The sequence below is a fragment of the Canis lupus genome, chromosome 3, assembly GCF_011100685.1.
Source record: "Canis lupus familiaris isolate Mischka breed German Shepherd chromosome 3, alternate assembly UU_Cfam_GSD_1.0, whole genome shotgun sequence".
NCBI lineage: Eukaryota > Metazoa > Chordata > Mammalia > Carnivora > Canidae > Canis > Canis lupus.
Genome location: NC_049224.1, coordinates 42,426,662 through 42,453,918, shown reverse-complemented (window position 1 = coordinate 42,453,918; position 27,257 = coordinate 42,426,662). Strand labels below are relative to the sequence as shown.

At 45.3% G+C, this 27,257-nt stretch overlaps 1 protein-coding gene across 3 annotated transcripts in view; it reads right to left on the bottom strand.

Moving 5' to 3' along the window:
* IGF1R (insulin like growth factor 1 receptor) overlaps positions 1-27,257 on the bottom strand; it is a 302,025-nt gene that overhangs the window by 27,662 nt on the left and 247,106 nt on the right. For all 3 annotated transcript variants that reach the window (XM_038532717.1, XM_038532719.1, XM_038532718.1), the window contains 12 exons: positions 26,637-26,851; positions 24,445-24,571; positions 22,305-22,543; positions 19,760-19,927; positions 19,355-19,559; positions 13,323-13,606; positions 11,813-11,949; positions 11,171-11,330; positions 7,333-7,435; positions 6,493-6,563; positions 2,190-2,419; positions 1,756-1,866 (listed from right to left, as the gene is read on the bottom strand). In XM_038532717.1, the coding sequence (XP_038388645.1) occupies positions 1,756-1,866; positions 2,190-2,419; positions 6,493-6,563; positions 7,333-7,435; positions 11,171-11,330; positions 11,813-11,949; positions 13,323-13,606; positions 19,355-19,559; positions 19,760-19,927; positions 22,305-22,543; positions 24,445-24,571; positions 26,637-26,851 (2,050 nt within the window). The remainder of the gene's footprint in view (positions 1-1,755; positions 1,867-2,189; positions 2,420-6,492; positions 6,564-7,332; positions 7,436-11,170; positions 11,331-11,812; positions 11,950-13,322; positions 13,607-19,354; positions 19,560-19,759; positions 19,928-22,304; positions 22,544-24,444; positions 24,572-26,636; positions 26,852-27,257) is intronic.

Below are 27,257 nucleotides of genomic sequence, written 5' to 3'. Positions count from 1 at the left end.
GGAGAAGATGCCAAGTAGAATATAATGAATCTGCAGGACAAGCATGTGTATTTTTATACTTGACATGAGTTAGAAAGAACAAGTTTAAATCTGACAAATCTAAGAGTGAATTTTAGATCTGAAAAGGACTTGGGTAATTATCTTGTCCAACCTGCTTATTTTACACGTGAGGAAACTGAGGTGCAGAGGCCCATAGCGGCTGCTGGAGGACTACAGAAAGCCAGCAGCGAGAGCCAGGACTCAGATGACGTGTTCCAGATGTTTATTCTGTGCCTGATGTCAGGGATGCAGAGAGTGAGTGTTTCATACTTTTCAGAGGTGCCTTGAACGAATCTGATATGAAATATGCTGCCACATATCTGGCCACCCATCTGATGAAGCGTTTCTCCTTTGTACTGGCTTGTGTGTTACAAAAGTGAGCCCGGGAAAAGGCATTAAGATCCAGGGGAGCTGGGGACCCATGCTGGTAGAGCCTACCAAGGGTGGGTGTATTGTAAATCACCCTGCTCTTGGGGCCCTGGGCCACATGGCCACACTTGGCATCGTGACCCTCACAGAACCACAAGCATCATCTGCTGTGAATAAAGGAAGCCACATGTGAACAGGTGCTTGGAATTCAAATTAAGGAACTACTACTTGGGGGATAATTAAGTTTCAGATTAAAAGAAAAAAGATTAAACAGAGAAAGGCTGTAGAAATTCAAGAGGGGTAGAGAAAGGGTGAAAGTGAGGACTTTAGACCCACCGAGGAGGCCCAGTGAGAGGCAGATGTTGCTGGGATTGTTTATCTACCAGTTTATCCTCAGAATCCCCTCACTTACAAGTCATGCTGCCATATGCTAAAAAGCTGGCTGATGGGTTCATGCTACAGAAGGGGAGATACCACGGTGACTAATGGAAAATCACATAGGACTTCAGCAGCTTTAGAATTTGAAGTTCATAAAGCAAACTGATCTTTTTCACAAGATGAATCAGGGACGGCAGCTGAGGCGATTATCATTCTGCCTTGGGATTGAGCCTGATGTGTGGATGCAGAGTTTGAGAAACAGACCTTCCCAGTCTCAGAGGCAGAGACTGTTGACAAGCATAGGGGAAGGTGTGTGTGTGTGTGTGTGTGTGTGCACGCGCGCGTGCATGTAGGGGGCTTGTGAATGCGTGGATGTCTTGCGCACAGAGCTGGGTGAGAAAACACCCCAGCACAAGAATCATGTCAATCTAACATTGAACTTTGATAAGCATTTATTCAAAGGCTTCCTGCCACAAACACTGACCCCTGACCTGGGACTGTACTCGGGATGAAAAGCTGAACACGATGGGGTGGAAAGGCAGTCCACCGAGGGAACCAAAGAGGAGAAAGTCCGTGCTGGAAGAGAAGTCAGCAGAGGAGGAGATAGTTCCTACTGGCCAGGTAGGGGCAGGAAAGGCTTCAGGGAGGAAACAGCTCTGAGAAGGGGTCCACAGGTGGAAATATGGGAGTGTTGGCAGAGGACAGAATGCGGGGGGGGGGGGGGGCGGGGAAGCACAGAGGGGTCAGGGAAAGAGGTGTTTGAGGAATGGCAAGTGCCTCCTACAAAAGCTAAAGGTCTCCCTCTAGTCAGGGAAATCTTTCACATAAAGGACCTACAACCAGGCGAGAAGCAAGACACATTTAATGCTGAAAGTAAGTGGATTTAAAAACACTGTATCTTCTGGAGGAAGGCTCCAAAGAAGAAAAAAAAAGAAATAACGCACAAAGTCAGTTAAAATCAAAACTGACCTCTATTTCTGGCCTCAGAGACCTGAGATAACTTTTGAGATCCCCTCGTGTCATCAGTTCCATGATGACCAGCGTCGGCTGGCCCTGGGACACCACACCCAGCAACCGCACCTGGGAGGAATGGCAAAGAGAAGGACTCAGAGGGTGAGGTTGCCCACAGCTGTCCCCACCCATGCTGCTCAGACTATTGGGTGCTGGGACATGCAGAGCCCAGGTGAGCAGGTCACAGGGGCCTCCACTGGCTGGTGTCTGCATCCCATCCAGAACCTTCCCAGGCACAGATGTGTAAGGGCAACAGTGAGGTGATGGGGAACTCTGGAAGGCAGGGGGGAAGACACCAAACCCCCCAAGTGAAGCCACAGACACCCTGTGGGGGGGCTCCAGTGAAGGGTTCTCCCTGTGTCAGGTTCTGGCTCCTCAGTGCTTTTTCTTACCACATGGTGACAATTGAACTCCTTCATCACTGAAGCCTCATTGAGAAATTCGATCCTTTCACGCATGCTGGCGGCCTCGTTCACTGTTTTAATGGCCACCCTTGTTTCAGGCTCATCTTTAACCACACCCTTGGCAACTCCTTCATATACCATCCCAAACGAGCCCTGGCCCAGCTCTCGGCTCATGGTGATCTTCTCTCGAGCAACCTCCCACTCATCAGGTACATACACTAGAGAAGAAGAAACCAGAACTGAGACAAGTAATGCAAGGAGACCCTGGGCAGAACGTGCTTTGGGCAGGGGAGGGAAAGCAAAGAACACAAGATGCCACTTCTTCTTAAAACCCACAGAGAACATCAGGAAACAATGACACGGCTTGTTCTGAAAGTTCTGTAAGACAGCTATATGATCAAACACTGGTATTTCAAGTTTTCAAGGATTCTGTGATAATTTGAAGATACTAATACCATATAAGAACCAGGAGGGACACCTGGGTAGCTCAGTGGTTGAGCATCTGCTCAGGTAGTATTCCTGGGGTCCTAGGATCGAGTCCTGTATCAGGCTTCCTGCAGGGAACCTGCTTCTGCTTCTCCCTCTGCCTATGTCTCTGCCTCTCATGAATAAATAAATAAAATCTTTTTAAAAAAATAAAACCCACCAAGGAGTCCAATTTGAGATGTGCTAAGTATAGAATTCACAACTGGTTTCAAAGACTTAGGGGCACCCTGCTGGCTCAGTCGGAGGAGTGTGTGACTCTTGATCTCAGAGTCATTGAGTTTGAGCCCCACGTTGGGTATAGAGATTACTTAAATCAATAAAACTTTAAAAAACAAAAATAAAAAAAAACTACAAAGACTTGGCACAAAAAAAATCATGTATTTCAATAGTTTTTAAACTGATTTACATATTAAAGTTGATAATACTTTGCATATATTGGGTTAAATAAAGCATATCATTAATATTTATTTCACTTGCTTCTTTTATACTTTTTAAAAATCTAGCCACTAGAAAAACTTGAGGTTATATATATGGGGCTAGCATTGTATTTCCATTGGTAGCTCTGTTCTAGTCTAGACAAGTGTCTCAGGCCTCACCAAAGACCCTGGGGAGTCTAAAGGGGTCCAGAAGGAATGAATATTCCATGGTGAGCGGGTTGCAGGGGCAGCTGATGAGCAGAGGGGTCTCCCCAGGGCTCAGGGACCTCCCACAGCTGGGATGAGGGGCTAGCAAGTGGGACATGCCCAGACTCTCAGTAGATCTGGTTTAAGGAATTAAATACGTAATTTCAGGCAGGAAGGAGAGATAAAGAGGAGAAGGGAGGTAAGAAAGAAAACAGAGGATCCATCCCACAACTTGGATGGGCAGAATTAAAACTAAAGACAAACAAACGAACCCAACCTATTCCATAAGCTCCATAAGAAATTTCAATTATAATGACATTCTTTTAATGTTGTGTGCTTACATCCCAGCCTGAGAGCGGAATACTCAGCAGCCTCCCTGACTATTATGAAGGAGGTGGTCCTGCAGAAATGCAAGACTGGGAAGCGTGGATGGTATCTGTGTTTGCTTTCACACTTCTGGACGTTAACCTTGTGCCTATGGTATGTGAGACAAACAGGGCTGACAATTCTATTCCAACATCCCCAGGTCCCATGCATTTAACCTTTAAATGGCGTCTTAAAGGAAAGATGTATATAAGCTAGGTCTAGGAGATACCACCAACTTACACCTTTGAGGGGTGTCCAATATGGCCTACATTAATCAATCTAGAATTTTCTCATACACATTTTTGGATTTTATTGCACATGTGTTCTGGAATTTCATAAATGGAAGTCTACCCTCTATGTGGTTTAGATGCCATATAGCCCCTAAGAAGTGGCCAATGCTCGCTTAGATGAGTAAGTATGCAAGACGAGCTGATAGATAAGACTCTCCACAACACCACCCCTCAGAAAGTATAACAAACATTGCCTATGTCCATTTATATCTGAAAATCCAGGCTTGCTTTTAATGAGAATTAACTATGTAGCACACCAAAAAAAAAAAAAAAAAAAAAAAAAACAACAAAAAAACAACAAAAAAACAAACAAACAAACAAAAAAAACTATGTAGCACACCATAAAACACGGGGTTAAAATGATTCACATTCCTTCCTTGAGAGGTCCCTGAAGTCAATACTTGCAATCCTTTTCTCTAAATTCAACCCAGCAGCTCTGACTTGAACCAGCAGTCCTAAGCCCTGCCAGCCAGCCAGCCGCGGGTTATGTGCACAATGTTATCAGCACTTCCCTACAGGGGATTTTCGGTGTACTCTGGAGAATGGTGACATGCAGATTAGCTTTTGAAGAAAGAAGTTTTTTGAAGCATTTGCGAACTGCAATGTCATTTGTCGCCCCTTGAGGAAACTAGCTATAAGGTGCTTGTCAAAAAGGCCAAATGATTTACGTTCAAATGAGGTGAGTGTTCCTACCTGTTGGCATGGGTGCCAAGGAGATTGGGTTTTGTTTATTTTTAAAGAAGAATCAAGGCATATTACAAAAGTAGTCTGAAAAGATATATAATTTGAATTCAAATCACCAGCAGAATCTGATATTATTGTGTTAATGCTCTTTCCAAACTTCCTGGACACTTCATAGTCAAAACTACAAAAGCCAGTCTCCTGTGCTTTATTTCAAAGCAGAGCAAATTCTCTGGAATAGTCTTCTTCCACCTTCACTGAGAGGGAGAACGGTCTTGCATTTCCCCCATAAATTACATTAAGTGTGTGATGACTCCTTACCTTACTTGATTTTTTTAAAAAAAATCTATCATTTATACAAACAATGCATAAAAATCTTTTTGCCTTCCTTTCTATTTTATAAAGAAAAAGATCCTCCCTCCACAAGTAACTACTATTTTAAGTTTGGTGTGTTTCCTTCCAGAATGTTCTCTATGCCTTACATACATACATACACTATATTTAGGAGTATAGAGGTATGTGTGTATGTATATGTACATACAAATATACATATATATATGCCTATTAAAAATAAAAGTTTTTGAGATCTTTATAGAATCAAGAATAATGTCATTATTCTGTACTTGATTCCTCCCCTAGGGGAGGATCCTTTTGACTGGCTTTACCGTAAACAGAATTGAATTAGAAATTATTAAAGAAATCATAGTGAAACTTTACACATTTACATTGTCCTTTTAAAATGTCAGTTTTCTTATGTTTTCCATTTGATCAAGATAATCAGTTAAAAGAATCACAGATCTATTTTACATCTCCTATACATCTATATCTATTTTCACTTCACCTGAAGCCAAGAATACATCTACCCAATACCGTGCACTTATTCATTCACTTGACGAACCCAATCCAGCTCCTCCCTGGAAGGGTCAGCTTCCTTGCCTGCCCCAAGGACCTCACCATCCTTTTCCACAGTGACTGCATCACACTGTCGACAAGATGCCAGGGTCTGTATCACCCCCAACTTCTCAATTGCTTAGCTATGTGACCTGGGCAAGCTTCTCTGAACCTCCCTGCCTCACCTACACACAGGCAGGCACAAGAAAAGCCATCTACAGGGATGCAGGGATCAAATGGGATGGCATTTGTAAAAGCTCCCAGCAAAGTGCCCAGTAATGGTGCTAGTATCACTGGATCCTGGGACCAATGCTCCACCCTGACTTAATTTGAAAGGTTTGGATTCAAGCCCACTGGGGAGAAGAGACAGCAGACAAGGAAAAAAGGAAATACCCACTGAGTAGAACCCAACTTCCAAGTCAGACCTTCTCAGTCACTTAACTACATGAGTTATTACCCAAAGGTATGTGAACAGGCCGTGAGGGTGTAAATTGTGTGATCCCAGGCAGGAGGAGGTGAACAGAAAAACTCCAAGATAGAAAAATGCAGGGAAGCACTAAGGGATCAAAGTCACAGTGATACGAAACTCAGCTGAAACAAGTTTAAGAGCACTATTTGGTCAGCTGTGGCATATCCTCTGACTAGATGTCAACAATTAAACAGCTTTTGTCATTCTAGCATAACATTTCAGGCAATTAAGTAAACTGATTACTGCACTGACCAGTCACCTCTGAAGCCTGTTTTTCTTTGGGGCTTTTCACACAGTCCCAGAATTTTCGACATACTCAGTGAACCGCTAAAAACTTTGATAAAAAAAATGTGTTAGCAAAGATGGATTAGAGGCCAGAGTTACCTCAAAATAATGCAAACCTCTTCCCCCTAAATTAGCCACACTCCTGAAGGCTCCCGGATCTGGGACCTCCCGGGGCAGTGACCTTGGCTTAGCCTGCTTACCATCGGCAGCACTGAAGTATTCTGGGTTCACGGAAGCATACAGCACTCCATTCCCCAGCCTGCTGTTATTTCTGTCAAAAGGATAAAATTCAGGTTAAAAACCCCCATATCCACACGTCATCTTTGCTCTATCAGTTTTATTTGTCCTGTTTCACTAAGCATCCAGAGGAAGGGAGCGAGGGGACACATAATGCCTGCTGGCTCTCACCTACACTCCCCCATCAGGTCCAGAGTGAAGCCATTTGCTAACATGTCTTTGGGTTTCTTCGGTGGCCTTAGATTACAGCTTTTTAAGAAACATTTGTTTCTTCACTTCATCAGAAATGGAAAGGTTTAGTGGACAGAAAAGGCGGGACACTGTGTTTGGAAAAATTTTTGCACAAGCAGAGGTATCTGTGTGAGGGAGCAATCAGCAAGAGGATGAACTGTATTGGCCCCAAATACATTTTCTGTTGATGCTGAATCATTAGGAAATGCTCTCTTGGGTCACCTGGGTGGCTCAGTGGTTGAGCACCTGCCTTTGGCTCGATCATGATCCCAGGGTCCTGGAACTGAGTCCTACATCGGGCTCCCCATAGGAAGCCGCTTCTCCCTCTGCCTGTGTCTCTGCCTCTCTCTCTGTGTCTCTCATGAATAAATAAATAAAATCTTAAAAAAAAAAAAAAAAAGAAAGAAAGAAAATGTTCTCTTTTCCTGTGAGGAAATGTGATTGGAAAATCAGGTCTCCCAATCCATCAAATATTTCTTCAAAATCTTTAAGACATTTCCCTGAACTTGGGTCCACACTATTAGACCACACAACCACAAAAAGTTTCTGAGCTTTTTCATGTAGTCACTCACCTTCTCCTGTGGAAGACGTACAGCATTATAACCAACCCTCCCACTATCAATAGCACAGCAACGGGCAGAGCAATGATCAGATGGATGAAGTTTTCATACGTTACTGCAGAAACAAGGGAAATGATAAAATATCACTAGGTAAACAAGCTGGTCATTTTTTGTTTTGTTTTTTAGCAGGAAGTATGAAAAAAAAAATCTCTGGAAATTCCTTTACTGCCCTATCACAAACTGGGAATTCTGAAGGCAAACAGTATTGGATATAACAGCAAAAAAGTCCGAGTTATTTGAAAGAAAGAAAAAGATAAAATAAGTGCACACGAAAGAGTATACTCATTTTTAAAGTTCTTTGTATCCTGAAATAATAGTTCAATTGGTAGCCTTGAGTAAAAAAGATGTTTGTATGCAATTTAATAACTACTAATGGATATACATATACATATGAAAATATATATATGAAAATAAAATGAATAGATTCTTACATATAGACAGCTCAAGCTGTACTGACCCTTGTACTTAGATCATAAATATATTATTTAATCTGCTTAGTATGAAACTGTGTCTTAGTAAGCTATACCAACCTTCACCCATCTTTTTTTATAAATTTATTTTTTATTGGTGTTCAAATTGCCAACATACAGAATAACACCCAGTGCTCATCCCATCAAGTGATCCATCTTAATATAGTTCCATAGACACTTTAAAAAACCCTAACTGGATGGCACCCTTTGCCAAAGTTGCTCTGAATTCTCCCCAAACATTAGGGTCTAGTTACAAGCCTGACCGCGGCACCTGCTCATCGCCATCACCAGCACTTATAGGACAGGTACCAGGCTGGACACGGGGGATGCTGTGGCATGCCCCTGAAGATTCTGCTGGATGTGGGAAGTCAGTGCATTTGCAGGTGGCTCAACAACCAAAAAGGTAGACCTCACATGTTGCAAGGATGCAGAGAGGAAGGGAGTGGAGAGAAGCAAGTCAGGGGAAGCCTTCCAACTGCAGAGGAACGGTTGGAAATGACACTGGAGAGAAGTCAGGTTGGCTCCCATGGGGTCTGTTCAAGCCAAGCAGTTTGAATCTCATTCTGTGTATTAAAGGGAGCCAGTGTGAGCTCTCAGGCCTGCACTAAACTGATCAGATTCATGTATGGTGGGATGGCTGTGTCTGAGGACAGCCTGCAGGAGGCTGGTGGTATGGAGGAGGCATGGCTACACCTTGGAGGGTGCCAGTGGGCAGGAGGGGACCTGGCTGTGTTCTGTATTATCCAGCCCAGGCCTCAAGAAGAGACCACAGCTCCTTTGCTACACATGAAGAAGACTCATAGAGATGACCTGTCCCCCCCAGGGTCATGCAGGCAGCTGGTAAGCCATGGTCCCAGGACTATTCCTGCCCCAACAGCTCAGACCTGCCCCCCAAAGCAAGCATCCTGGAGGCTGGAGCTGAAGCAGTGGTGGAGGCAGCAGGGGCTGGATTTAGTGACACAGAATCAATGGGCCTGGGGTTTGAATGAAAGATGGTGGCTGGAGAGAAAGAAAAGGTGGGAGGGGCGGTTGCAAGGTTCTGTGTGTGGATTATGGCACCACTGAGTGACTCTGGGAGCAAAGGACAGAAAGATACTATGAGGACGCCAACTGTGGTTTCAGTTCTGAGCACAAGAGTGTGAGGTCCCCATGGGACACCCAAGTAAGAGATGTCTACGTAGAAGTGATGAAACTCACTGGGGACCCAGTGACACCTATTGTAACACACATCAGTGATTATTTTGCCACTAAAAATCATTGTCATTGTTATTACTCTTTATGGATTAGTAAAGCTATTTTAATTTTTAAAATTAAGGACATTTTCATCAGATCCCTCTCAACACGGATGCATCTCCTGCCTTTGCTAATTCTTGAAAACACTCTCAAGATATCACTGCCTTTGGGAAGCCAGCCAAGTTTTAGTTCTTCCCAAAGACTACTTTTTGTATTTGCATCACTTAGCCTACTGGTCAGGTTGTACCATGTTCTGTCTGAGTTTCACATTTCAGTGGGGACATGGAGAAACTGGAACACAGCCAGAGAAGAGCAAAATGATTAAATGGCTAGAAAATTGGTCTCTGCGACTGGGCACAAAGAAAAGGCCAAAGGACTGGAGATTATTTAGTCTGGAGAAGAAAAGTCTGAAGAGTCGTTTAATAGCATTCAAGCACATGAAGGGTTCCTAAAAGGACAGCAGTTGCCAGAAAGCTTGCGAAGAAGCTTCCATCTCCTCTGAGGATTAAGCAGGAGGAAAAGAGACGATGCTGTGGCAAGAGCGTCTTATCTGACATAAGGACAAACCTCCCAACAGCAAAGCAGGCACACAGATTTCATTTTCTTGCAGTATGTACCAACTTCTGCTGGAAAGAGTCTACCAGAGGGGCTCTCAGGTTTCCCTGTGGCATCCCAGCACTCCCAGGGTTAAAGACAGGGTAGCAGTGGTGGAGGGGAACATGCCCTGTCCGAAGAGAAGCCAAGGCTGTTATTTCAAAGACTGCAGCCTTGACACTACACTACTAACCTAGGCTCTGGTCCTAAGAGTTGGATGCAGAGAGGAGAGAAGGAAAAGGCCAGCCACTGCTCTGGAGAGGGTTCTAGGCATCACTGTGAAGGTTCTAGCACTGGACTGGTTGGCATAGGCTCCTGGTAAGAACAGGTTAGTGGACCATGGAGAATTCAGACTATTTCAGAATTATCTGCCTAAGCTATCTATTTGCCCTTAAATTCAGGCCCAGTGCCAGGCTCATAAAATGCTACCTAGGTCTGTAATTCTATTCACACCATCCTTCCTTTGGTATCTGTACTCTTAGGATTTTCAAATACCTGTCTTTGACTGTTAGGCACTGACCAGGTAGACCACTAGATAGGCTGAATCCTGAATTTTAAAAACTCAGACCTCAGGTCAGGGCAGCACGGATGTGGACACCAGGAGGGACCAGGGATGTGGGGACTACCCACTGGACCCACAATTAGCATCAGTAAGCAAGGGGGGCTGCTCTTTCATGTGGGGCAGTAAGGAACAATGTTATGCCAAATTTGATCCCATTATACAAACCTGAAATCATCTGAAAAACTGGGTTTCTAATACGAAATAGAAACTCAATATGGAAATAATAAGGAATATTTATGTCACCAAATAAAATACTCCACTTTCTTGGCCAAGCCAGCACTGGGCTCTTGGTGTACTCATACATTTCATAAAACTCAGTTTCCAAATCTGAAATCCTTGCTGAGTATGGCCTTCTAAGAATCTTGTCTTGTCAACAGTTTGAGCATGAAATCACAACATGGCCCAATCTCTGTGTACTTTCAATGCATGTTGGTACTTTAAAAGCGTATCTGTATTTTACCAACAGGCAGTAAAGGGGACATCTCAGTCTGAGATGCTGTCACAAGGACTCCTGCCCTGGAACAGGCTGGGCCAGATGGCTCCCAGGTTTCTGTCACCCCTTACGATTCTAAGCCCTAAATCTGAGCCCGGACTAGCAGCTAATTGGACAAGAGCTGGAATGGTCAATTCAGTGCTTTGTAAAATGCTTCAGACATAAAACAAGTTGCAAGCAAAGGCCTCTTGCTGACTGCTTCAAAAGGGGCTCAGATCCTCTCCCTGCCCACCAAATGAGGTAGGAACTCCATGAAGCCATTCCCTTGCTTGAGCTCCCAAATGAGGTGCTGGCTGAAGTGTGACCCTTCTGAAATTTGGCCAACTTTGGTTCCAATGGAAAATCAGAAAGTCAGAGAGAGCCCCGACAGCCCAGGCTTTCCCAATCCCGGCCCGACCTGCTTTCGGGTTTTCCAACTACTCCTTGTCCATGCCTTACTTTTGGCTGGGACATAGAAGAACACAGGATCCGTCCACGACCCATTCCCAGAGAGAGAAGTGGCCTGGATCCGGGCTGTATAGTTCCCCGGGTTGAGCCGGTTAAGCTTGGCACCTCCATACTTCCTGTACTCCTGTCTGGATACACATTCCCGCTGATCCTGGGGGAAATAAAACATAAGTGCCAACTTCCCACAAGCATGTGAGAAATGGGTGCCTCCTGCCACCCAATCTCTCATGTCCCACCTAACAGTGATCCCGATTTGCAATAACAGGGAAGAAACCAAGTGTTGAATGGCAATCTTCCAGTAACTGTAAACATAACTAAGTTCTAACCAAATATATATATTTGGTAATCAAAAAGAGTTCCAGCAAGATGAAAAGTTCTTAAGACCAATCTAGCTCATGCTGAAAGATCATTTTATGTAACAAAATAGTTTCTGAAGGGTGAGAACAAGCCCCTCTCCTCACATACTGAGTATTTTCCTTAGAGCTGGTAGAAAGACGTAAATCCTCACTGACTTACCTCCTCATTTTAAGTTAAGTTCTCAGCTAACCAGGAGGTGGTCTGTACTGTGCTGTGGCATATGCTCTCAATTATAATGGCAACACAGCCAGGTGGGGACCACTGCCCCAGTCTTACCTCGATTTGGGATCCATATTTTATTTCATACATTAGAATCAATCCATTGGGATTCTCAGGTTCTGGCCACTTTAAAAAGATGGAGTTTTCAGGCCTTGACTCCCAGGTCACTGGCCCAGGAATGTCATCTGCTCCTTCTGTGCAACAATTTAAACAAGTGATAAAGTGAGATTCAGGTTCCTTGGGGTGAGCTAACCTGAGCATTCTCTCTGTGCATGAGGGGCCCAGGGCGGTCACCACATACACTCCACAAAAGCCAACTGCTCACACATAGCACGGGGGTTTAGCATATAAGCAATCTAAAGACCCAGAAGTCTCAAGATGCCACAATACCCTCCTTCCCCTTGGACCTTACCCAACACCTCCCAACCCCCCCACCATCAAAAAAGCCTGCTATAGAGTACAGTAGGAAAATCCTGGCAGCCTGAGTCACTTATTTCTGGTATTTGGCTTCTACCACTTGAGAAGGGAAATTATGTGATGCCATTGAACACAAGCAGCATCGAAAAGGTGCCTTGTAAGTAGAGGGGGTGGTGGCAAGCTTTCAGGCCATGACATGGACCCTTCCAGGTCTGCATCTGCATGAGGCAGACATAGCTTTGATAGAGGCCTGAGGGACGGCCCCCAAGCCAGGCCTGTGAGGAAGCCTCTGGGAAGCTGGTGCTGAGAGCCAGCCGGTGGCCACTGTCAACCCCTCCCCTCCAGCAGATGCTAGCTGAGGCTGGGTGCTTTGCTCTCTTGCTTCTGCTTAAAGCAGTAAGCCAAGTGGTAAGCAAGAGTCACTGCAAGTTATAGCTGGGGAAAGCTTTGGTCAACGAGCTAGCTTCTGTCTCTCCCAGATGAGTTGGGAAACTCAGGCAAGGGAAGTTGACAGCTGCCTTGAGACATGCACATGCGACAGCCAGAATTGTGCCCTGGAGGCCTCCCTTCTAGGCTCTTCTTCTGGACTCCTTCTACTTCCTGCTGCCTCAGGCAGGAAAGAGAATGGGCAGTTGGCCCATCCCTGAAGATGGATGGCAGCGTGAACAACAGGCAGCTTCTAACTTCCAAGGGGAAGGTGAAGACCCAAGAGGCAGCACCAAAGGCAACACCAGCAGTTGACCTTGAGGAGTGAAGGTACCGCTCTGAGTCAAGGCAGCTAATGGATTCCACAGAACCCAAGGATTCAGGAGGGACCAGGCAAATTTACATGTGCACAAATGGGGAACAGGGCCACGGGAATGTACAATGACACCAAGTAGGAGGAGAGTTAACCTAGAAGGGTGCTCCCTCCCTGCTCTTATAGTACTCTGTGCAGAGACTAGGTTGGAAATGATGTCATTATGAGTGGACTCCATTCCCTGGGCTGTTGGTCTACCATGCTGCCTAGAGATGACCAATTGTTCTTTAGTAAGCACAACAGAGACTAAGGGTCATCGTCCTGGAGGACAGACTCTGCGTCCATAAAACACAAGCTTCTCCACAGGGCTGTGAGCAAGTCAGGAGTGGGGTTTGCTGGATCACACCCTACCTGCAGGCATGGTTCTTGCAAAAACAAAGTTGGAGGCACTGCAGCCCAGCTTCTCAGCCTCATGATTACAGCTGTGGATGTCAATGCGGTACAGGGTAAAAGGCCGGAGGTTAGAGATTACAGTTCTCTCCTTGTTATCCACTCTGCTCTCAAAGAAAGGGTATTCTGTCTCGAGCTCTTCTGGGTCTGTGATATTATAGGTGTCCACCACCGTGGTGTTCCTGCTTCGGCTGGACATGGTGGTGTTGGTGACTTGTGTAACATCTCTACGCTTCCTTTCAGGTCTGCAAGGAAGAGAGAAACTTGGCTTGTAAGTGACTCTACCTCTTTTGTCCCTTCTATGACTTGGGTCAGAGTAACGGAAAGGAAAGAAAAATCTGAACTTTGGATGAAAGGAGCTATTCAGCCCCTCTGGATAAGAACCAACACATTATATGGGGATTTCCTTCTTCATTATTTATATTCCTTTCTCTACACTGCAAACCTCAGAATCAGCACACAAGCTGCCCCCTGGCTCCCAGAGAGGTTCCTTGATTGTATCAAGAGGCAAACAAATGCTTCAGTCACCCCTGACCCTGCAGCAGCTTGGCCCTTTCATCAGAATGTCCATGCTATGTAGTCCACTGGCCTCATAGCTAAGCATTGAAGATGACCAACCTGCTGGTCACACTAAAATTTATTAATGGGTGAGGTGAGAGGCGAGGCATGTGGTAGAGGCAGGGTGGGTGGTTCAAAGGCCTGGGGTTGGTGGCTTCTCTGACCCCCTTTGAGGAAAGAAATATACCAGGCAGCGAGCACTTGCCTGGACCCCCAGACCCTTCCCTCTGGGGCTCCCACTGGCCCCCTCTTCCTCTGAGACCCTAGTGTCTGTATTTCTCACACTCCTGGAGGTCTCTCCAGCCTGACTTTGCCTCCCACTCAGCAGTGACCTCCTGTGTCCTCTCCAAGGCCCTGCTATTGACTGAGATGGAGTCACTGCCATGGACTTGACTAGGGCTTTCGATAATAGCCACAAAAGCAATAGGATAGCAAAAGAGAAAAGAGAATGTCTGTGCCCAAAAGGGAAGATGATGCGGTCCATGAAGCTGGAGGGGGTGACCCTTCCTTCCAACAGCTGCTATTGTGGGATGTGGGGATAAAAGGGCTCTGGGTTCCCCCTGAGGAACCTTAAAAACAAGCCCCTAGCATTTACAGGAACCAACAGCAACAGAGGAGGAGGGTAAGCACCCAGATGACAAACAGCCAGCCTTGGGCCGGCTACCAGCTGCAATGAGAGCCGAGGTGCTGCCCATTCCACACTGAGCCTGTCAGTGGGCATCACTCATCCTGTGCACAGGCAAAGGGTAGAAAGGAAGCAGAAAAAAGTTCATCTGGGAAAGAAAACTGAAATCTCATGGCAAGAAGAAAGATAAAAATGGGAATGCTCATCAGTTCTTGCTTACGGGAGAAAGAGAAGTCCCACAGGGAATTAGGGCACCTGGGAAGCCATTTGTGGTTCAGCTGACACTCAGCAGGTTTCCTGTGGGTCCTTATTTGCTTGGACGTGACAGACCTGGAAGGGAAAAGCAGGGGGCTTGAGCTCCCCAGGCTGCCCAGCCTGTGGATTCCCCTGCAGAAAATGCTGTCACCACTTTTGTGCAGTGACCCACTGGGTCCTAACCAAAAACATGAAGCACTCAATCCATATATGCTCATTCTACCAGATAGAGAACCACAGGGAAAGGCCATGTGCTAATGGCCCCACTGAATTCGCTTTCATAATATTGGGGGAGGAAAGGTTAGGAAATAAGTTAGGAGACTGATAATTTTCTATCCTCACACACTGCACATCAATCAATCTTGGAACAGAAGGACACAAGGAATTACATTTATTGCTATGGAGATCTTTTTGACACCTACCAGAATGAATGTCCTGCCTTCTTTTCAAAATCAGTACAACACATAAAACCAATACAAAACTTGGGTTTAATCCACTGCAAAATAATACTCTGCCCAAACCCTTCCTGAAGCCCATTGCCATTTACCTGGGATTACAACTATTACTGATGACACCAATTTAGGGACTGGGCAGAGGTAGGCCACATGGGACAACATCAGGAACATAAGATATGGGACAAGCAGAATGGTATGCCCATGATTCTCTGCAAATAGTCACATTTCCAAGTGGTATGACCAATAGCAAGTATCACTGAGAGCTTTCCCTATTCCCACTCCATGACACAACTTACTCCATCAGAAAAACCTTTTAATCTTCAACATGTGTCAACATTTCAGTTACTTAAACCCAACTATGTGATTTAAAAAATAAAGGCTAAACAGACACATGAAAAAATGCTCAACATCACTTGGCATCAGGGAAATACTAATCAAAACCACAATGAGATACCATGTCACACCAGTCAGAATGGCTAAAATTAACAAGTCAGGAAATAACAGATGTTGGTGAGGATGCAGAGAGAGGGGAAACCTCTCACACTGTTGGTGGGAAAGCAAGCTAGTGTAGCCACTCTGGAAAACAGTGTAGAGGTTCCTCAAAAAGTTGAAAGTAGAGCTACCCTATGACCCACTAAAGCAATTAGTGGGTATTTACCCCAAAGATACAGATGTAATGATCCAAAGGGGCACCTGCACCCCGATGTTTATATCAGCAATGTCCACAAACAGTCAAACTATGGAAAGAACCCAGATGCCCACCGACAGATGAATGGATAAAGAAGATGTGGTATATACATACAACGGAATACTACTCAGCTGTCAAAAAATGAAATTTTGCCATTTGCAATGACGTGGATAGAACTTGAGGATATTATGCTAAGTGAAATAAGTCAATCAGAGAAAGACAAGTATCAAATGATTTCACTCATGTGGAATTTAAGAAACAAAACAGAGGATCATAGGGGAAAAGAGGAAAAAATAAAACAACACAAAATCAGAGAGGCAGATAAACTGTAAGAAACTTTTTTCTTAAAAGATTTTATTTATTTATTCATGAAAGACATGAAGAGAGAGAGGCAGAAACATAGGTAGAGGGAGAAGCAGGCTCTCTTGGGGAGCCCAACGTGGGACTTGATCGCAGGACCCCAGGATCACGACCTGAGAGAAAGGCAGATGCTCAACCACTGAGTCACCCAGGTGCCCCACCGTAAGAGAGTCTTAATCATAGGAAACAAACTGAAGGTTGCTGGAGGGGAGGTGGGTGGGGGATGGAGTAATTGGGTGATGAGCATTAAGGAAGGCACATGATGAAATGAGCACTGGGTGTTAGACAAGACTGATGAATCACTGAATTCTACCTCTGAAACCAATAATCCATTATATGTTAATTAATGGAATTTAAATAAAATTTAAATAAACAAATAATAAAAAATAAAGGCTGTGGTCAATAAAAGATATTCACTACCAACTCTAGTTTCCATTCTATTTCAAACCATGTGGGACATGTTGGACAATATTTAACATACCAAACTTGACTGGTTTGAGCCCCCAAACAAATTGTTCTTAGAATGAATTGAAAGAAATAAAAATCGTCTTGGGATAGTTTAGTTGTAAAATAGAAAACCTTCCTTTATGATTCAATCATTCTGCCACTTAGACACTCCTTCTATCAAAATTGTGTTGCAAATTGTGTGGATGTGAGATTTACATCCTTAGTAAAAGGCATTAAAAAAAACAATATGAAGTTTGTATAAATTGTGGCTGCTCACCGTGGGCAAATGTGGTATTTATATTCATCCTATGAAAAGACTGAATAGCAGGTCAGACTTATCTTAGGAGAGAGAATGTCTGGGCCAAAGGGGTGGATGCATGCATTCGTCAGGGGTAATTTGGCATGAGAGGAAGCTTATTTTGAATTCACCAACACGAACACAATGCATTAATAATATCTGTGTCAGCCACAGCTCTGCCTTCACATTGCCCGATCTTGTGTTCCCCATCTGATGAGAAAGAAAGGTACTGCTTTGTAACTACAAACTGAAAGCTTGGGGCCCTTTTGCAAAACTTTTCCAAAGCCTGGACTCACAATCTGAACTTCTGGCAGGTCGGTGGGACAAGATAGCAATGCAGCCGACAGCTTTTGCTGGAAAATAAACAGACAACTCCTGCCCAGCCTATTTGGGACACTCTAAACTCACCTGCATCTGTCCATAGGGAGAAGCACTAGCTGAGTCCCTGCTGACATGGGGAAAATGGCCCATGTGTGTGCCATTGGTGTGTCCAAAGGAAGGCCAAGTCCCAAATGGTTCGTTAACTAATTAGGCTGTTAGAGAAGTCACTAAGCCTGAATTTAGTTTTTACACATCTTTGAGCTCCTCAAATGCTCTTATTCTTGGAACCACACATGACACACAATCTAGGCTAACACTTGATCTGCAGCCCTATAAGGAGATGTCTCCAGTGGAGCAGGTGGGGAGGACCTATGGTGGGCTCTCACACCTTCAGACTCCTAGAGAGGAGAAAAGGGGCAGAAAGGCACTAAGCAACGAAGAGCTATGTTCTGAAAAGAATGCTTGCAACTCTAAGAGGTCTTCACTTCTTAAGGACTTTTCAAAGTACAATGGCTATCTTTGACTATTACACAAATATCAGAAAGGTCACTTGATGGGAAAAAAATCACTTTAAAAGCCATTCGTTGTTACAATCTAAGTAAGCCTTTAAGGGCAAAGTTATTACAGAATAAAAAGAAGTTACAGACTTCTGGTGCCTCTCAGGGGCAGGGGCAGGAAGGACAGTGATCATAGAACATGCTGGGCAGTGGGCAGGTGGCTGGGACGCCGTAGGAGCCAGCAGCATGTAGATGCAACAGAGTCCAGTTCCTCCGCTCACGTTTCAGGCAAGAGGCTGTTTGTAAACGCCACACTATAATCTTTCAGGAGGAAAAAGGAAACAAGGACCACCACTCTGTTTCCATCTCCTTCCCCAGACATTGCAGGGCTACCCTGCTGGACTCCCCTCCATGTTTTTTTTAAACCATTTCTTATTGTGGTAAAATAAAATTTTTGAATAAAAAAAATACCCACATCTTGCCATTTTGGCCATTTTCAAGTGTATAATTCAGTGGCATTGATTATATTCATGATGTAATCACCATCATCACTGTTTCCAAAATCTTTCATTGCCTCAAACAGAAGCTCTTAGACTCGTTAAAGCCAAACTCCCCGTTTCTCCCTCCCAGCCCCCTAGCCCCTGGAAACCTCGAATGCACCTTCTGTCACAAATTGGCCTCTGGTAGATGCCTCATATGTGTGGAATCCTATAATATCTGCTCCTTTTGTGTCTGGCTTCTTTCACTTAGCATAATGTTTTCAAGGTCCATCCAAGTTGTGCCCCTTGTCAGAATCTCATTCCTTTCCATGGTTGGGTAATATTCCATTGCGTGGATAGATCATATTTTGCCTATCCATTCATCTACTGATGGACACGTGGGTTGCTCCCAGCTTTGGCTACTGTGAATAGTGCGGCTTTGCATATTTACCTTCCTCCATTTTTGTCCTCACTTAGTGGAAACGGGGACTGGGGCAGGGGAGCAGATGGATTCCTGGGGACAGAGACCGCTTTACCCTGAAAGGCTGTCCTCTACGCTGCTCCTCAAACGTGTGTGTCAGGGATGCCTGTGGCACCTGGTTGTGCTTGGAGGTTGGGGCACTTACAAAACTCACTCTGGCTTCACTTCTCAGCCTGGCTTTGAGAGGCAGCAGGGAAGAGTGGTGCGATGGACAGAAAGGGCCCTCCATTCACTGGTGTCTGAGGGTGTGAGCCTCTCCAAGTTTCACTTACCTGTCCCCACAGCTGAGAGCCCACCTGCCTCTGCGGGAGGCTGTGTGGCTGGGGCGGCCCCTCCGTCAGGGCTAACCGGCTTCCACAGCCCCTACCTCACTCAACCAAGCTGATACCTTGTTTTGTTGGTCCTTCCCCTGATGGCCATAGGTTCTGCCAGGAGGCTGCTGACCTATAAACCCCCCTGAGTGGGGACAAAGCAACGGAACCTGCCTGAGGACTAGCAGCCTGGAGATGTTCTCAAATGGCAGTGGTACCTGGGCACGAAGATGGAGTTGTGCAGGAAATTCTCGAACACTTTGCGGTACTCGGCCTCCTCCTTCTCAGCCTGCTTCTCGGCCTCAGTTTTGGGGCAGGCACAGCAAGGCCCCTTCTCTCCACCACATACTTCGGTCTTGGGATTCTCTGTCACCTCTTCGACATCGATAGTGCCATCAGCATACTTCCTGATGGGGATTTTATCTACTCAGGAAAGACAAGCCCAGCAGGAATAGAAATCAATAGGTTGTATGTGCTGGGGAGGAAAAGGGGTCGCCACCAGCACACTCAGTGGAGAATGTAGCCGAGTTCTGACAAGGGGCCGCATGTTACATTGGGGCCTGGATCCATTCGGATGCTGGGGTTTGGTCCCAAGCCCCCTCGCTTCTATCCCTCCCACTCACCTTTGGAGCAGTAGTTGTGGCGGTAAAGGTAACTGTCCTGGGGCTGCCGCTGCCACCTCACGATGTAGTAACTGAGGTTACCGTTGGGCAGAGAGGGTGGGTTCCACTTCACAATGAGCTGAGAAGAGGAGTTTGATGCAGAAAGAACATCCAGGGGAATGGAAGGAACTGGAGAGAGCAACAGAGGACATTTCAGAACATGGAATGAACCCAAAACCCAGGCTGGCAGGTAGTCATAGCAAACCAACAAGAAGCCACAGGCATGACCTGGGTGAGGACACAGTGAACATAGATCCATGAGATGACAAGTAAATCTTTCTTTGAAATCGTATTAATTTAGGGGCACTTAGGTGGTTCAGTGGTTGAGCATCTGCCTTTGGCTCAGGTCATGATCCCCTCATTCATTCACAGAATGAATGAGGCAGGACTAGGAAAAGCAGTCCACAAACCCAAGCATACACAGAGCCTTGGCTGCAAGCAATAGACTCTGTTAGCAGCCAAAGAATACTGATTTACAGATAAAGCATAATAATCTGGTCAAGTTTTATGTACTACTGCCTCCCAAACCCAAACCCAGAGCTGCCTTATGTATAAAGGGCAATCACATCTCAGGACCAGCGAAATCGTATTTTCCTTGGGTTCACAAGAAAACACTGATTTTCATGGGTTTTCCAAAGTAAAGAGTAAAGAGACCTCTTTACTGTAGATCACTTACACAACATGGCCATCCAAGCCACTTTTAAAATTTCAAAGGGCAAAGAGCTTGAGGGTACTTTAAGGCCCATAATATCATACACAAGATTCTGAACACCTGTTTGGAGTGATGCTTTAGGAAGAAGTTGTGACTAATGCCAGATTTTTCAGGAAAAACAACCACGGGATGCTCGGCCACTTTCAGATTTCCAAAGTCAATATCTCAAGAATAAATAGCGTACCCCTCGATGTTTCAAGTCTAAGTATCACAAAAAAGCTGAAGCAGAGGACTTACTGGGCCTTCCTCTCTTTCTGCCACTTGAAAGGACAGGGGCCAAAATGTAGGGAACTGGCCCAATTTGTATGGTGCTTAGTTTTCCATCTTTGGGGAAGGGAAATGGGTTTAAGAATTCATCATATAATAAGGGGCACTTGAGTGGCTTAGTCAGTTGGGCAGCTGACTCTGGATTTTAGCTCAGGTCATGGTCTCAGGATCCTGAGATCGAGCCCCACATTGGGCTCTGTTTGGTGGGGAGTCTGCTTGAGGACTCTCTCTCTCCCTCTCTGTCCCTCTCCCTCAGCTCACTCTCTCTCTAAAGTAAATGAATTAATCTTTATTTTATTATTTTTAAAGACTTTATTTATTTATTCCTGAGAGACACAAAGAGAGAGGCAGAGACACAGGCAGAGGAAGAAGCAGGCTTCCAGCATGGAGCCTGATATGGGACTTAATCCCAGGACCTTGGGATCACAACCTGAGCCAAAGGCAGACACTCAACCACTGAGCCACCCAGGTGCCCCTGAATGGATCTTAAAAAAAAAGAAAAAAAAAAAAAAAGAAAGAAAAGAATTTGTCATAAAAAGGAAAGATTCGTATTTTTCCTGAGCTGGCAACAATAATTTACTTCCAAACCTTAGGAAGCATAACTTGTTTTGTTGCCTTTGAGCCTCTGCTATACTACCCACATCCAGGATCAGAAGCCTGTGCCAGATTTACTTCTATAAACACTTTAGGATCTGTGACATGATTGTGACCACTTATGGGATCCCTGAGATGGAGGAAGGGAGGAAGAAGCAGGCATGCAGGAGCCAAAGGTTTTCCCCATAAACACTTTTTCTTTACCCTCTCCACCATTTAAACTTGTTTTGTGCTACCTTAAGGGTATTCTTTAAAAACCCCTATCATCCAAGGATATTTATCATTGTCTTTAGAAATGATGTGGATTTTCCTACCTCTAAGCTGGTTTTCATATACTTAGCTAATACACAGAAACGTTTGCTTTCATTAGTTCCAGACTCTGGGGTTGAGAAAAATGAGGTGGTTTAGAAAATGAAGACAGAGACAGAAAGAGGAACACTTTTACCAGTGAATATCTGGAATGTCCACAACATACATACTCTGTCTGACATTTCCAAATTCTGTCTACCTTCGTGGGACCCGGTCCCTACAGAATGAAGATGGAAAACCAAGTAGCCACATGAGGTAAATGGGACACGAACTTAGCATGTTTTCAGTTCCTGGAGGTTCAGCTATGAAAATAAAACAGGGGGCTGTATCCTGGAGGGGTCCTCCGAAAAAAACCACCCCAGCCTCCTGGAGGACCTGGGCTCACTGGTGCAGGGCAGACAGATGATAGGAGATGGGTCAGAAAATGGCCCAGGAGAGCCCAGGGTATTGGGACTGAGAAAAATAGTATGACAGAGCATTAGTTATTGGTAAGAAAGATACATAAAAAGCAGACTGGTCCAGGTTCAAGAGAAACAACAGGCACATGTGTTGCTGGCCCTCTGCCTACACTTGTCATAAGCAAGCATGGTGAGCTTGAATATGGGATGGGCGGTGTGCAGATACCTGAAGCATTGGTGCGAATGTACAAGATTTCACTCTTAGCCCCACGGATGTGGTCATTCTCCACCATGGTGAGGGTCACCGCCTTGACATAAACCGCATACTGCGTCCAGGGCTTCAGTCCGTGCAGTAAAATGCCAGGCTCAACGTCCTTGTTGGGAGGGAGGTCCACATCTACCATATTCCAGCTGTTGGAGCCACAGGCATCCTGCCCATCATACTCCGTAACGTTTTTAAAAGGTCTGCAAGACAGTGGGTGAAACTCAGAGAAAGTTTTAGGTCTCTGACATCAAAACCCTCAGAAACCTTTCCCAAGGGCCAAGCACATCACACTTTCTATTTTTAAAAAAATATTTTATTTATGTACTCATGAGACACAGAGAGAAAGAGGCAGAGACATAAGCAGAGGGAGAAGCAGGCTCTCTGCAGGAGCCCAATGTGGGACTTGATCCCAGACCCCAGGATCATGCCCAAGTCAAAGGCAAACACTCAATTGCTGAGCCACCCAGGCGTCCCGTCACACTTTCTATAATGGGAATTAGAAATACATGGTCAATTAGATTTGTACAGAAGGATAAAATTAAGCAACGGGACCCCAGGTTTCACCACATTTACAAACACACTGTAGAACTGCATACTCTGCCTCAAGAAAAATAAATTCTAATTGTTGCTGGGATTGAAAACTCAGCTCCTTAAGCATACAAGCAAATGCTATTTTTCTCTTTTCCAATTGTGGCATTTTTCACCATTAAGAACAAAATAAGCATAATAATTTAATGCAAACATTAGCTACTGAGGAAGAATAAAACTTTTGGGGAGAAAGGACTTTTACTACAGAAGAACAGCTTCCAACATAGAGCTTTCAAAATCTCAATGGCTCGCAAACAATTGTGATTGCTTAAGTATTTTATGATATTCAAGTATTTAGCTTCCAGATTGTCTCTGAAACTAACACTGACTCCTTGGTGAGATTACCAGGTGAAAATGCCAAAGCACTGGTGGAAGCATCAAAGAGAGAATATTTTGCACACATTCTTGGGCAGGTAGGGGTTCTCCATCAATCAGATGAAAGGGTCAGACAGACCCTAGCCGCTGGCTTCTGAAACAGATATTAACATGGCCCTCCCTGTCATCATAACAGAAGACCATGAATGACTCCCACACAGAAACACACTGAGCACCCAATAATCCTGAGATCTGCTTTTTTTTACTCCTATGACCCTTCCCAGGGTCCTGGCTATGGCAGGGGCAAGGGGACCAGATACTGCCATTGGTGGCTCTGGTTCTAGCTCTGGGGAAGCCAACCACTTTGGAAAGAGACCTACAGAATCACAATTGGAGCTGGTTAAGGAGGGTGGTTAATGAGACTGGGGGAACCACATGGATAAGGAGGCAAAGAAAGGAAGAGAGAGACCTGCTGAGGCAGGTGGATATCACCTGTAGGCACAAGAAAAGCCCCCAGATTTTGGGAGAAATCATGAAAGGTTAAAAACATGAAGGTCAGTCTCCCTCCATTCTTCCTTCCCTGGTTCAGAGGGCTCATAACCTAGAGCAGAGGAGCAGGTTTTGGGAAGAGCTTATGGACAGGAATAAAATGACAGATTGTCTGGGGGTCACCCCTAGGGAAGCTAGAGTTCTTGGGGTTAGTGGACACATTCTGTATTCCACTTTATGGATGTCTGGACTAACCTAATTCTCTAAAACACAAGCTTTTCTTTTTGGAATTATTTTATTCAAACCCTTCTAATGACCCGCTGAAGAATGAAAGGCCTCAGGTGCCTGGGTGGCTCAGTCAATTAAGCATCTGCCTTCAGCTCAGGTCGTGATCTCTGGGTCCTGGGATGGAGCCCTGCATTGGGCTTTCTGTTCAGTGGGGAGTCTGCTTCTCCCTCTCCCTCTGCCCCTCCCCCCTGCTTATGCTCTCTCTCTCTCTCTAATAAATAAATAAAATCTTAAAAAACAAAAAAAGAAAAAGAAAACAAAGAGTGAAAGGCCTCAAGCTAACACTGTACACTGTGATGTTGTGGTTGTCACCACAGTGACAGATGTCCTGTGACAGCTGGGGAGGGAGGACTGAGGGTGAAGCACAGGCGTCCCCACCCACAGCCCCACCCACAGGATACCACAGAGCACAGAAACTCACGCTTCCTTGTAGTAGACAGTAAAGCTGATGAGGTCCCTGTAGTCAGGGGGCCGGTAACGGTGCCACGTGATGATGATGCGATTCTTCCATGTGGTCGTAGAGGTGAAGTGCAGGACGTCGCTTTCACCTGCAGTATAAAGCAGTATCTGTGACAAAGATCAAGGTCCTCTTCCTCTACATGTCTTACACGTCACCTGCCCTGCGCTATTTAACCTCATCTGCAAAGCTGTCCGTACGTGCTAAGTCCCCCCCTGGACTCCTCAGTTTGGCTCTCTTATTTCCATTGAGGACCCAGACACTTTACCACACGGGGCCATAAGGAGCTTGTCCCTTTGTCTTAGCACACTTGGTCACCCAGGACCTGAATCTATGACTCCTATCTTGACAGGAAAGGATTGCCTACTTGAGCAAGGCACTGGGTCTTTCTGCTGATCCCTAAGACACGGGCTACCCAGGGGACCAGGGAAGGTGAGGATTAGCCTCTAGGCTAGGCTGCATCTTCTGTGCTGTGATAGCACCTGTCCTGTGGTTGTGGATGTCCATCTGGTTCTGTGGAACCAGCCACGACAGGCTAACAGACCAGGTGTGCCACAGGGGGGGCACTTTTCTCCATCTGAACTTGGTTATCAGCCTGGAAGGACAAGGATGCTCCTTGAAGGCCTCCAGCTGAGGCTGACACACAGTGGAAAATGAATTAGGCATTGCCAAGAACAATGCCACTTGGCCAAGCCTCCTGTGCTTTGTCTGGAAGTTGCTAGAGGGGTATGGCAGGGACTCACCCCAGGCCCCGTCTGGTACATCTGGCCAGATTCAAAGGACCACAAGACCCAGGGCAGCATTGCTGACTGCCCAACCTTCATGGAGACCTGAAAGCTCCCTAATGGACTGTCCTTTTCTTCCTCTATTTGCTTGAATCCTGACACACACTCAGCAGGTCATACAGAGGCTAAAGGCAGTGAAAACTAAGAAGTCAGTGGGGCAAAATGTGCTGATCTCAGGTTAGAAAAGAACTGTAGTTCCTGCTAATGTGTTATTAAAAGAGAAAATGGGATTCTGTTTTCAGAGGAAAATAAATGGCCACCATATTCACAATCTGACAGGTCAGACCGGCTGTAGGAAGTAGGACTCAGAGTAGGAAACACTTCTGAAAATGCTCAGGCACACTAACTCTGCTACGGTTGGAGCAGGGGGACAGCATGGGCTGGGTGGGCACTTTGGGGAGAAGGTACTGGTGGCCAACATGTCACGTAGCTTCGTGTCAGGCTTCTTCCCTCTAAAAGCTCTTCCAGAGCTGAGTGTCTACCAGGTAAATCCAGACACCAGGGAAACTAACCAAACAAATGCTAATGGTTTCCCAAGCCCTCCCCTCCTGCATGTGTGGGTACCTGTGTGTATGCGCATGTGCACAAATCACTTCTGATCATATAAATTACTCTATTTTTTTTTCAAATACCCTTCCCTTATTAAAAGCCAATGGCAGAAAGACAATTTCCTTTTATAACTCTATCCAGCCAAATAGAACCACAACATTTTTAAAAGCAGTTTGATATACAGGGTTAGATGAAAGATGTACTGTTGTATCTCAGCTACGAGACCTTAAGGTAGAAGTCATATAACCATGGCAAGGTTATAATTATGTTGTTCTAAATATATAAAGCAGTATCAGTTCAGGGAGATAGGCTCTCTCCATCTTTTCCGTGTTGGAGTGGGAGCAAGGAGGAGGCCAAGGGAGACAGGGAACCCGTGACCACTGTGCTGGGCTTGTAGCTAGGTCCCCTCTGCCCTCAGACTTCCCCCTAAACTGTGGGAGACTGAGTCGAGCTTGCTCCCTGGCAGTGGAGGAGGGGACCAGCTCTTCCTTGAAAAATAATCTCAAAGAAATAATAATCTTACTGTACTCCTGTGCATTAAAAGACATTTAACCCTGTGTTCCGTGAGCACGTGGGTAAAATCTGGGTAGGAATCTATCTGTAAATGTTTAGCACACTTCTGCACCTGCAAAAGATAATTTACAAATATGAATCTGTCACAAATCTGCCCCACTGCTGAGTCCAAAGAGACACACACAGGAGCAGAGTGCTGGGTAAGGCCTTGTGTTCCCCTCCCCATTTCACGAGGAGGGGCCTATAAGTAGAGCCACCATTCTAGATTGGAGGAGGGTCTGCTTGATCACGGCCATTGGGTCCACTCACAGGAGGCTCGCTCTCCATTGTTTCTGGTATTTATGTCTCCTTTGCTCTGGCGTCCTTTGGTCCCCGTCACTTCTTCCATGCGGTAAATTTCGGAGACGCACAATTTGGGATTGAAAGCAAAATACATTTTCCCAGCTTTGATGGTCAGGTTACGGTGGTCCCAATCCCAAAGCTGCTGCAAGTTCTGGTTGTCGAGGACGTAGAAGGAGTAGTTCCTAGAAGCACAAAAATTACCATGAGCACCCCTGCCCTTTCCCAGCATTCCCTCCTGCCTGCTGGCTGTCCCACATAGGTCCTCATCCACATGTGGCTCTAGAACACACTGCTCCTGCCCATAAGAGATTTAGTTATTAACAGTTTGTCAGGCTAGATGGTTACTGTTAACAATAGCAATATGATTCAAGGACAACAGAGGGAAATCGATAAGATGCTAATTAATTTTCAGACTTCTATTACCCACAAATAATGCTTCTCACACCGGAGGGTAGACCTGGAATCATTCCGGAGAAATGCCGTTGGGTATTTTTCTCTGAGAAGAGTGTGTATAATGCACTTGAAATCAGTCCACGGGAGAGCAGATATGCTCGACTACTCAACCGGAACAGCTTACATATTTGCTGT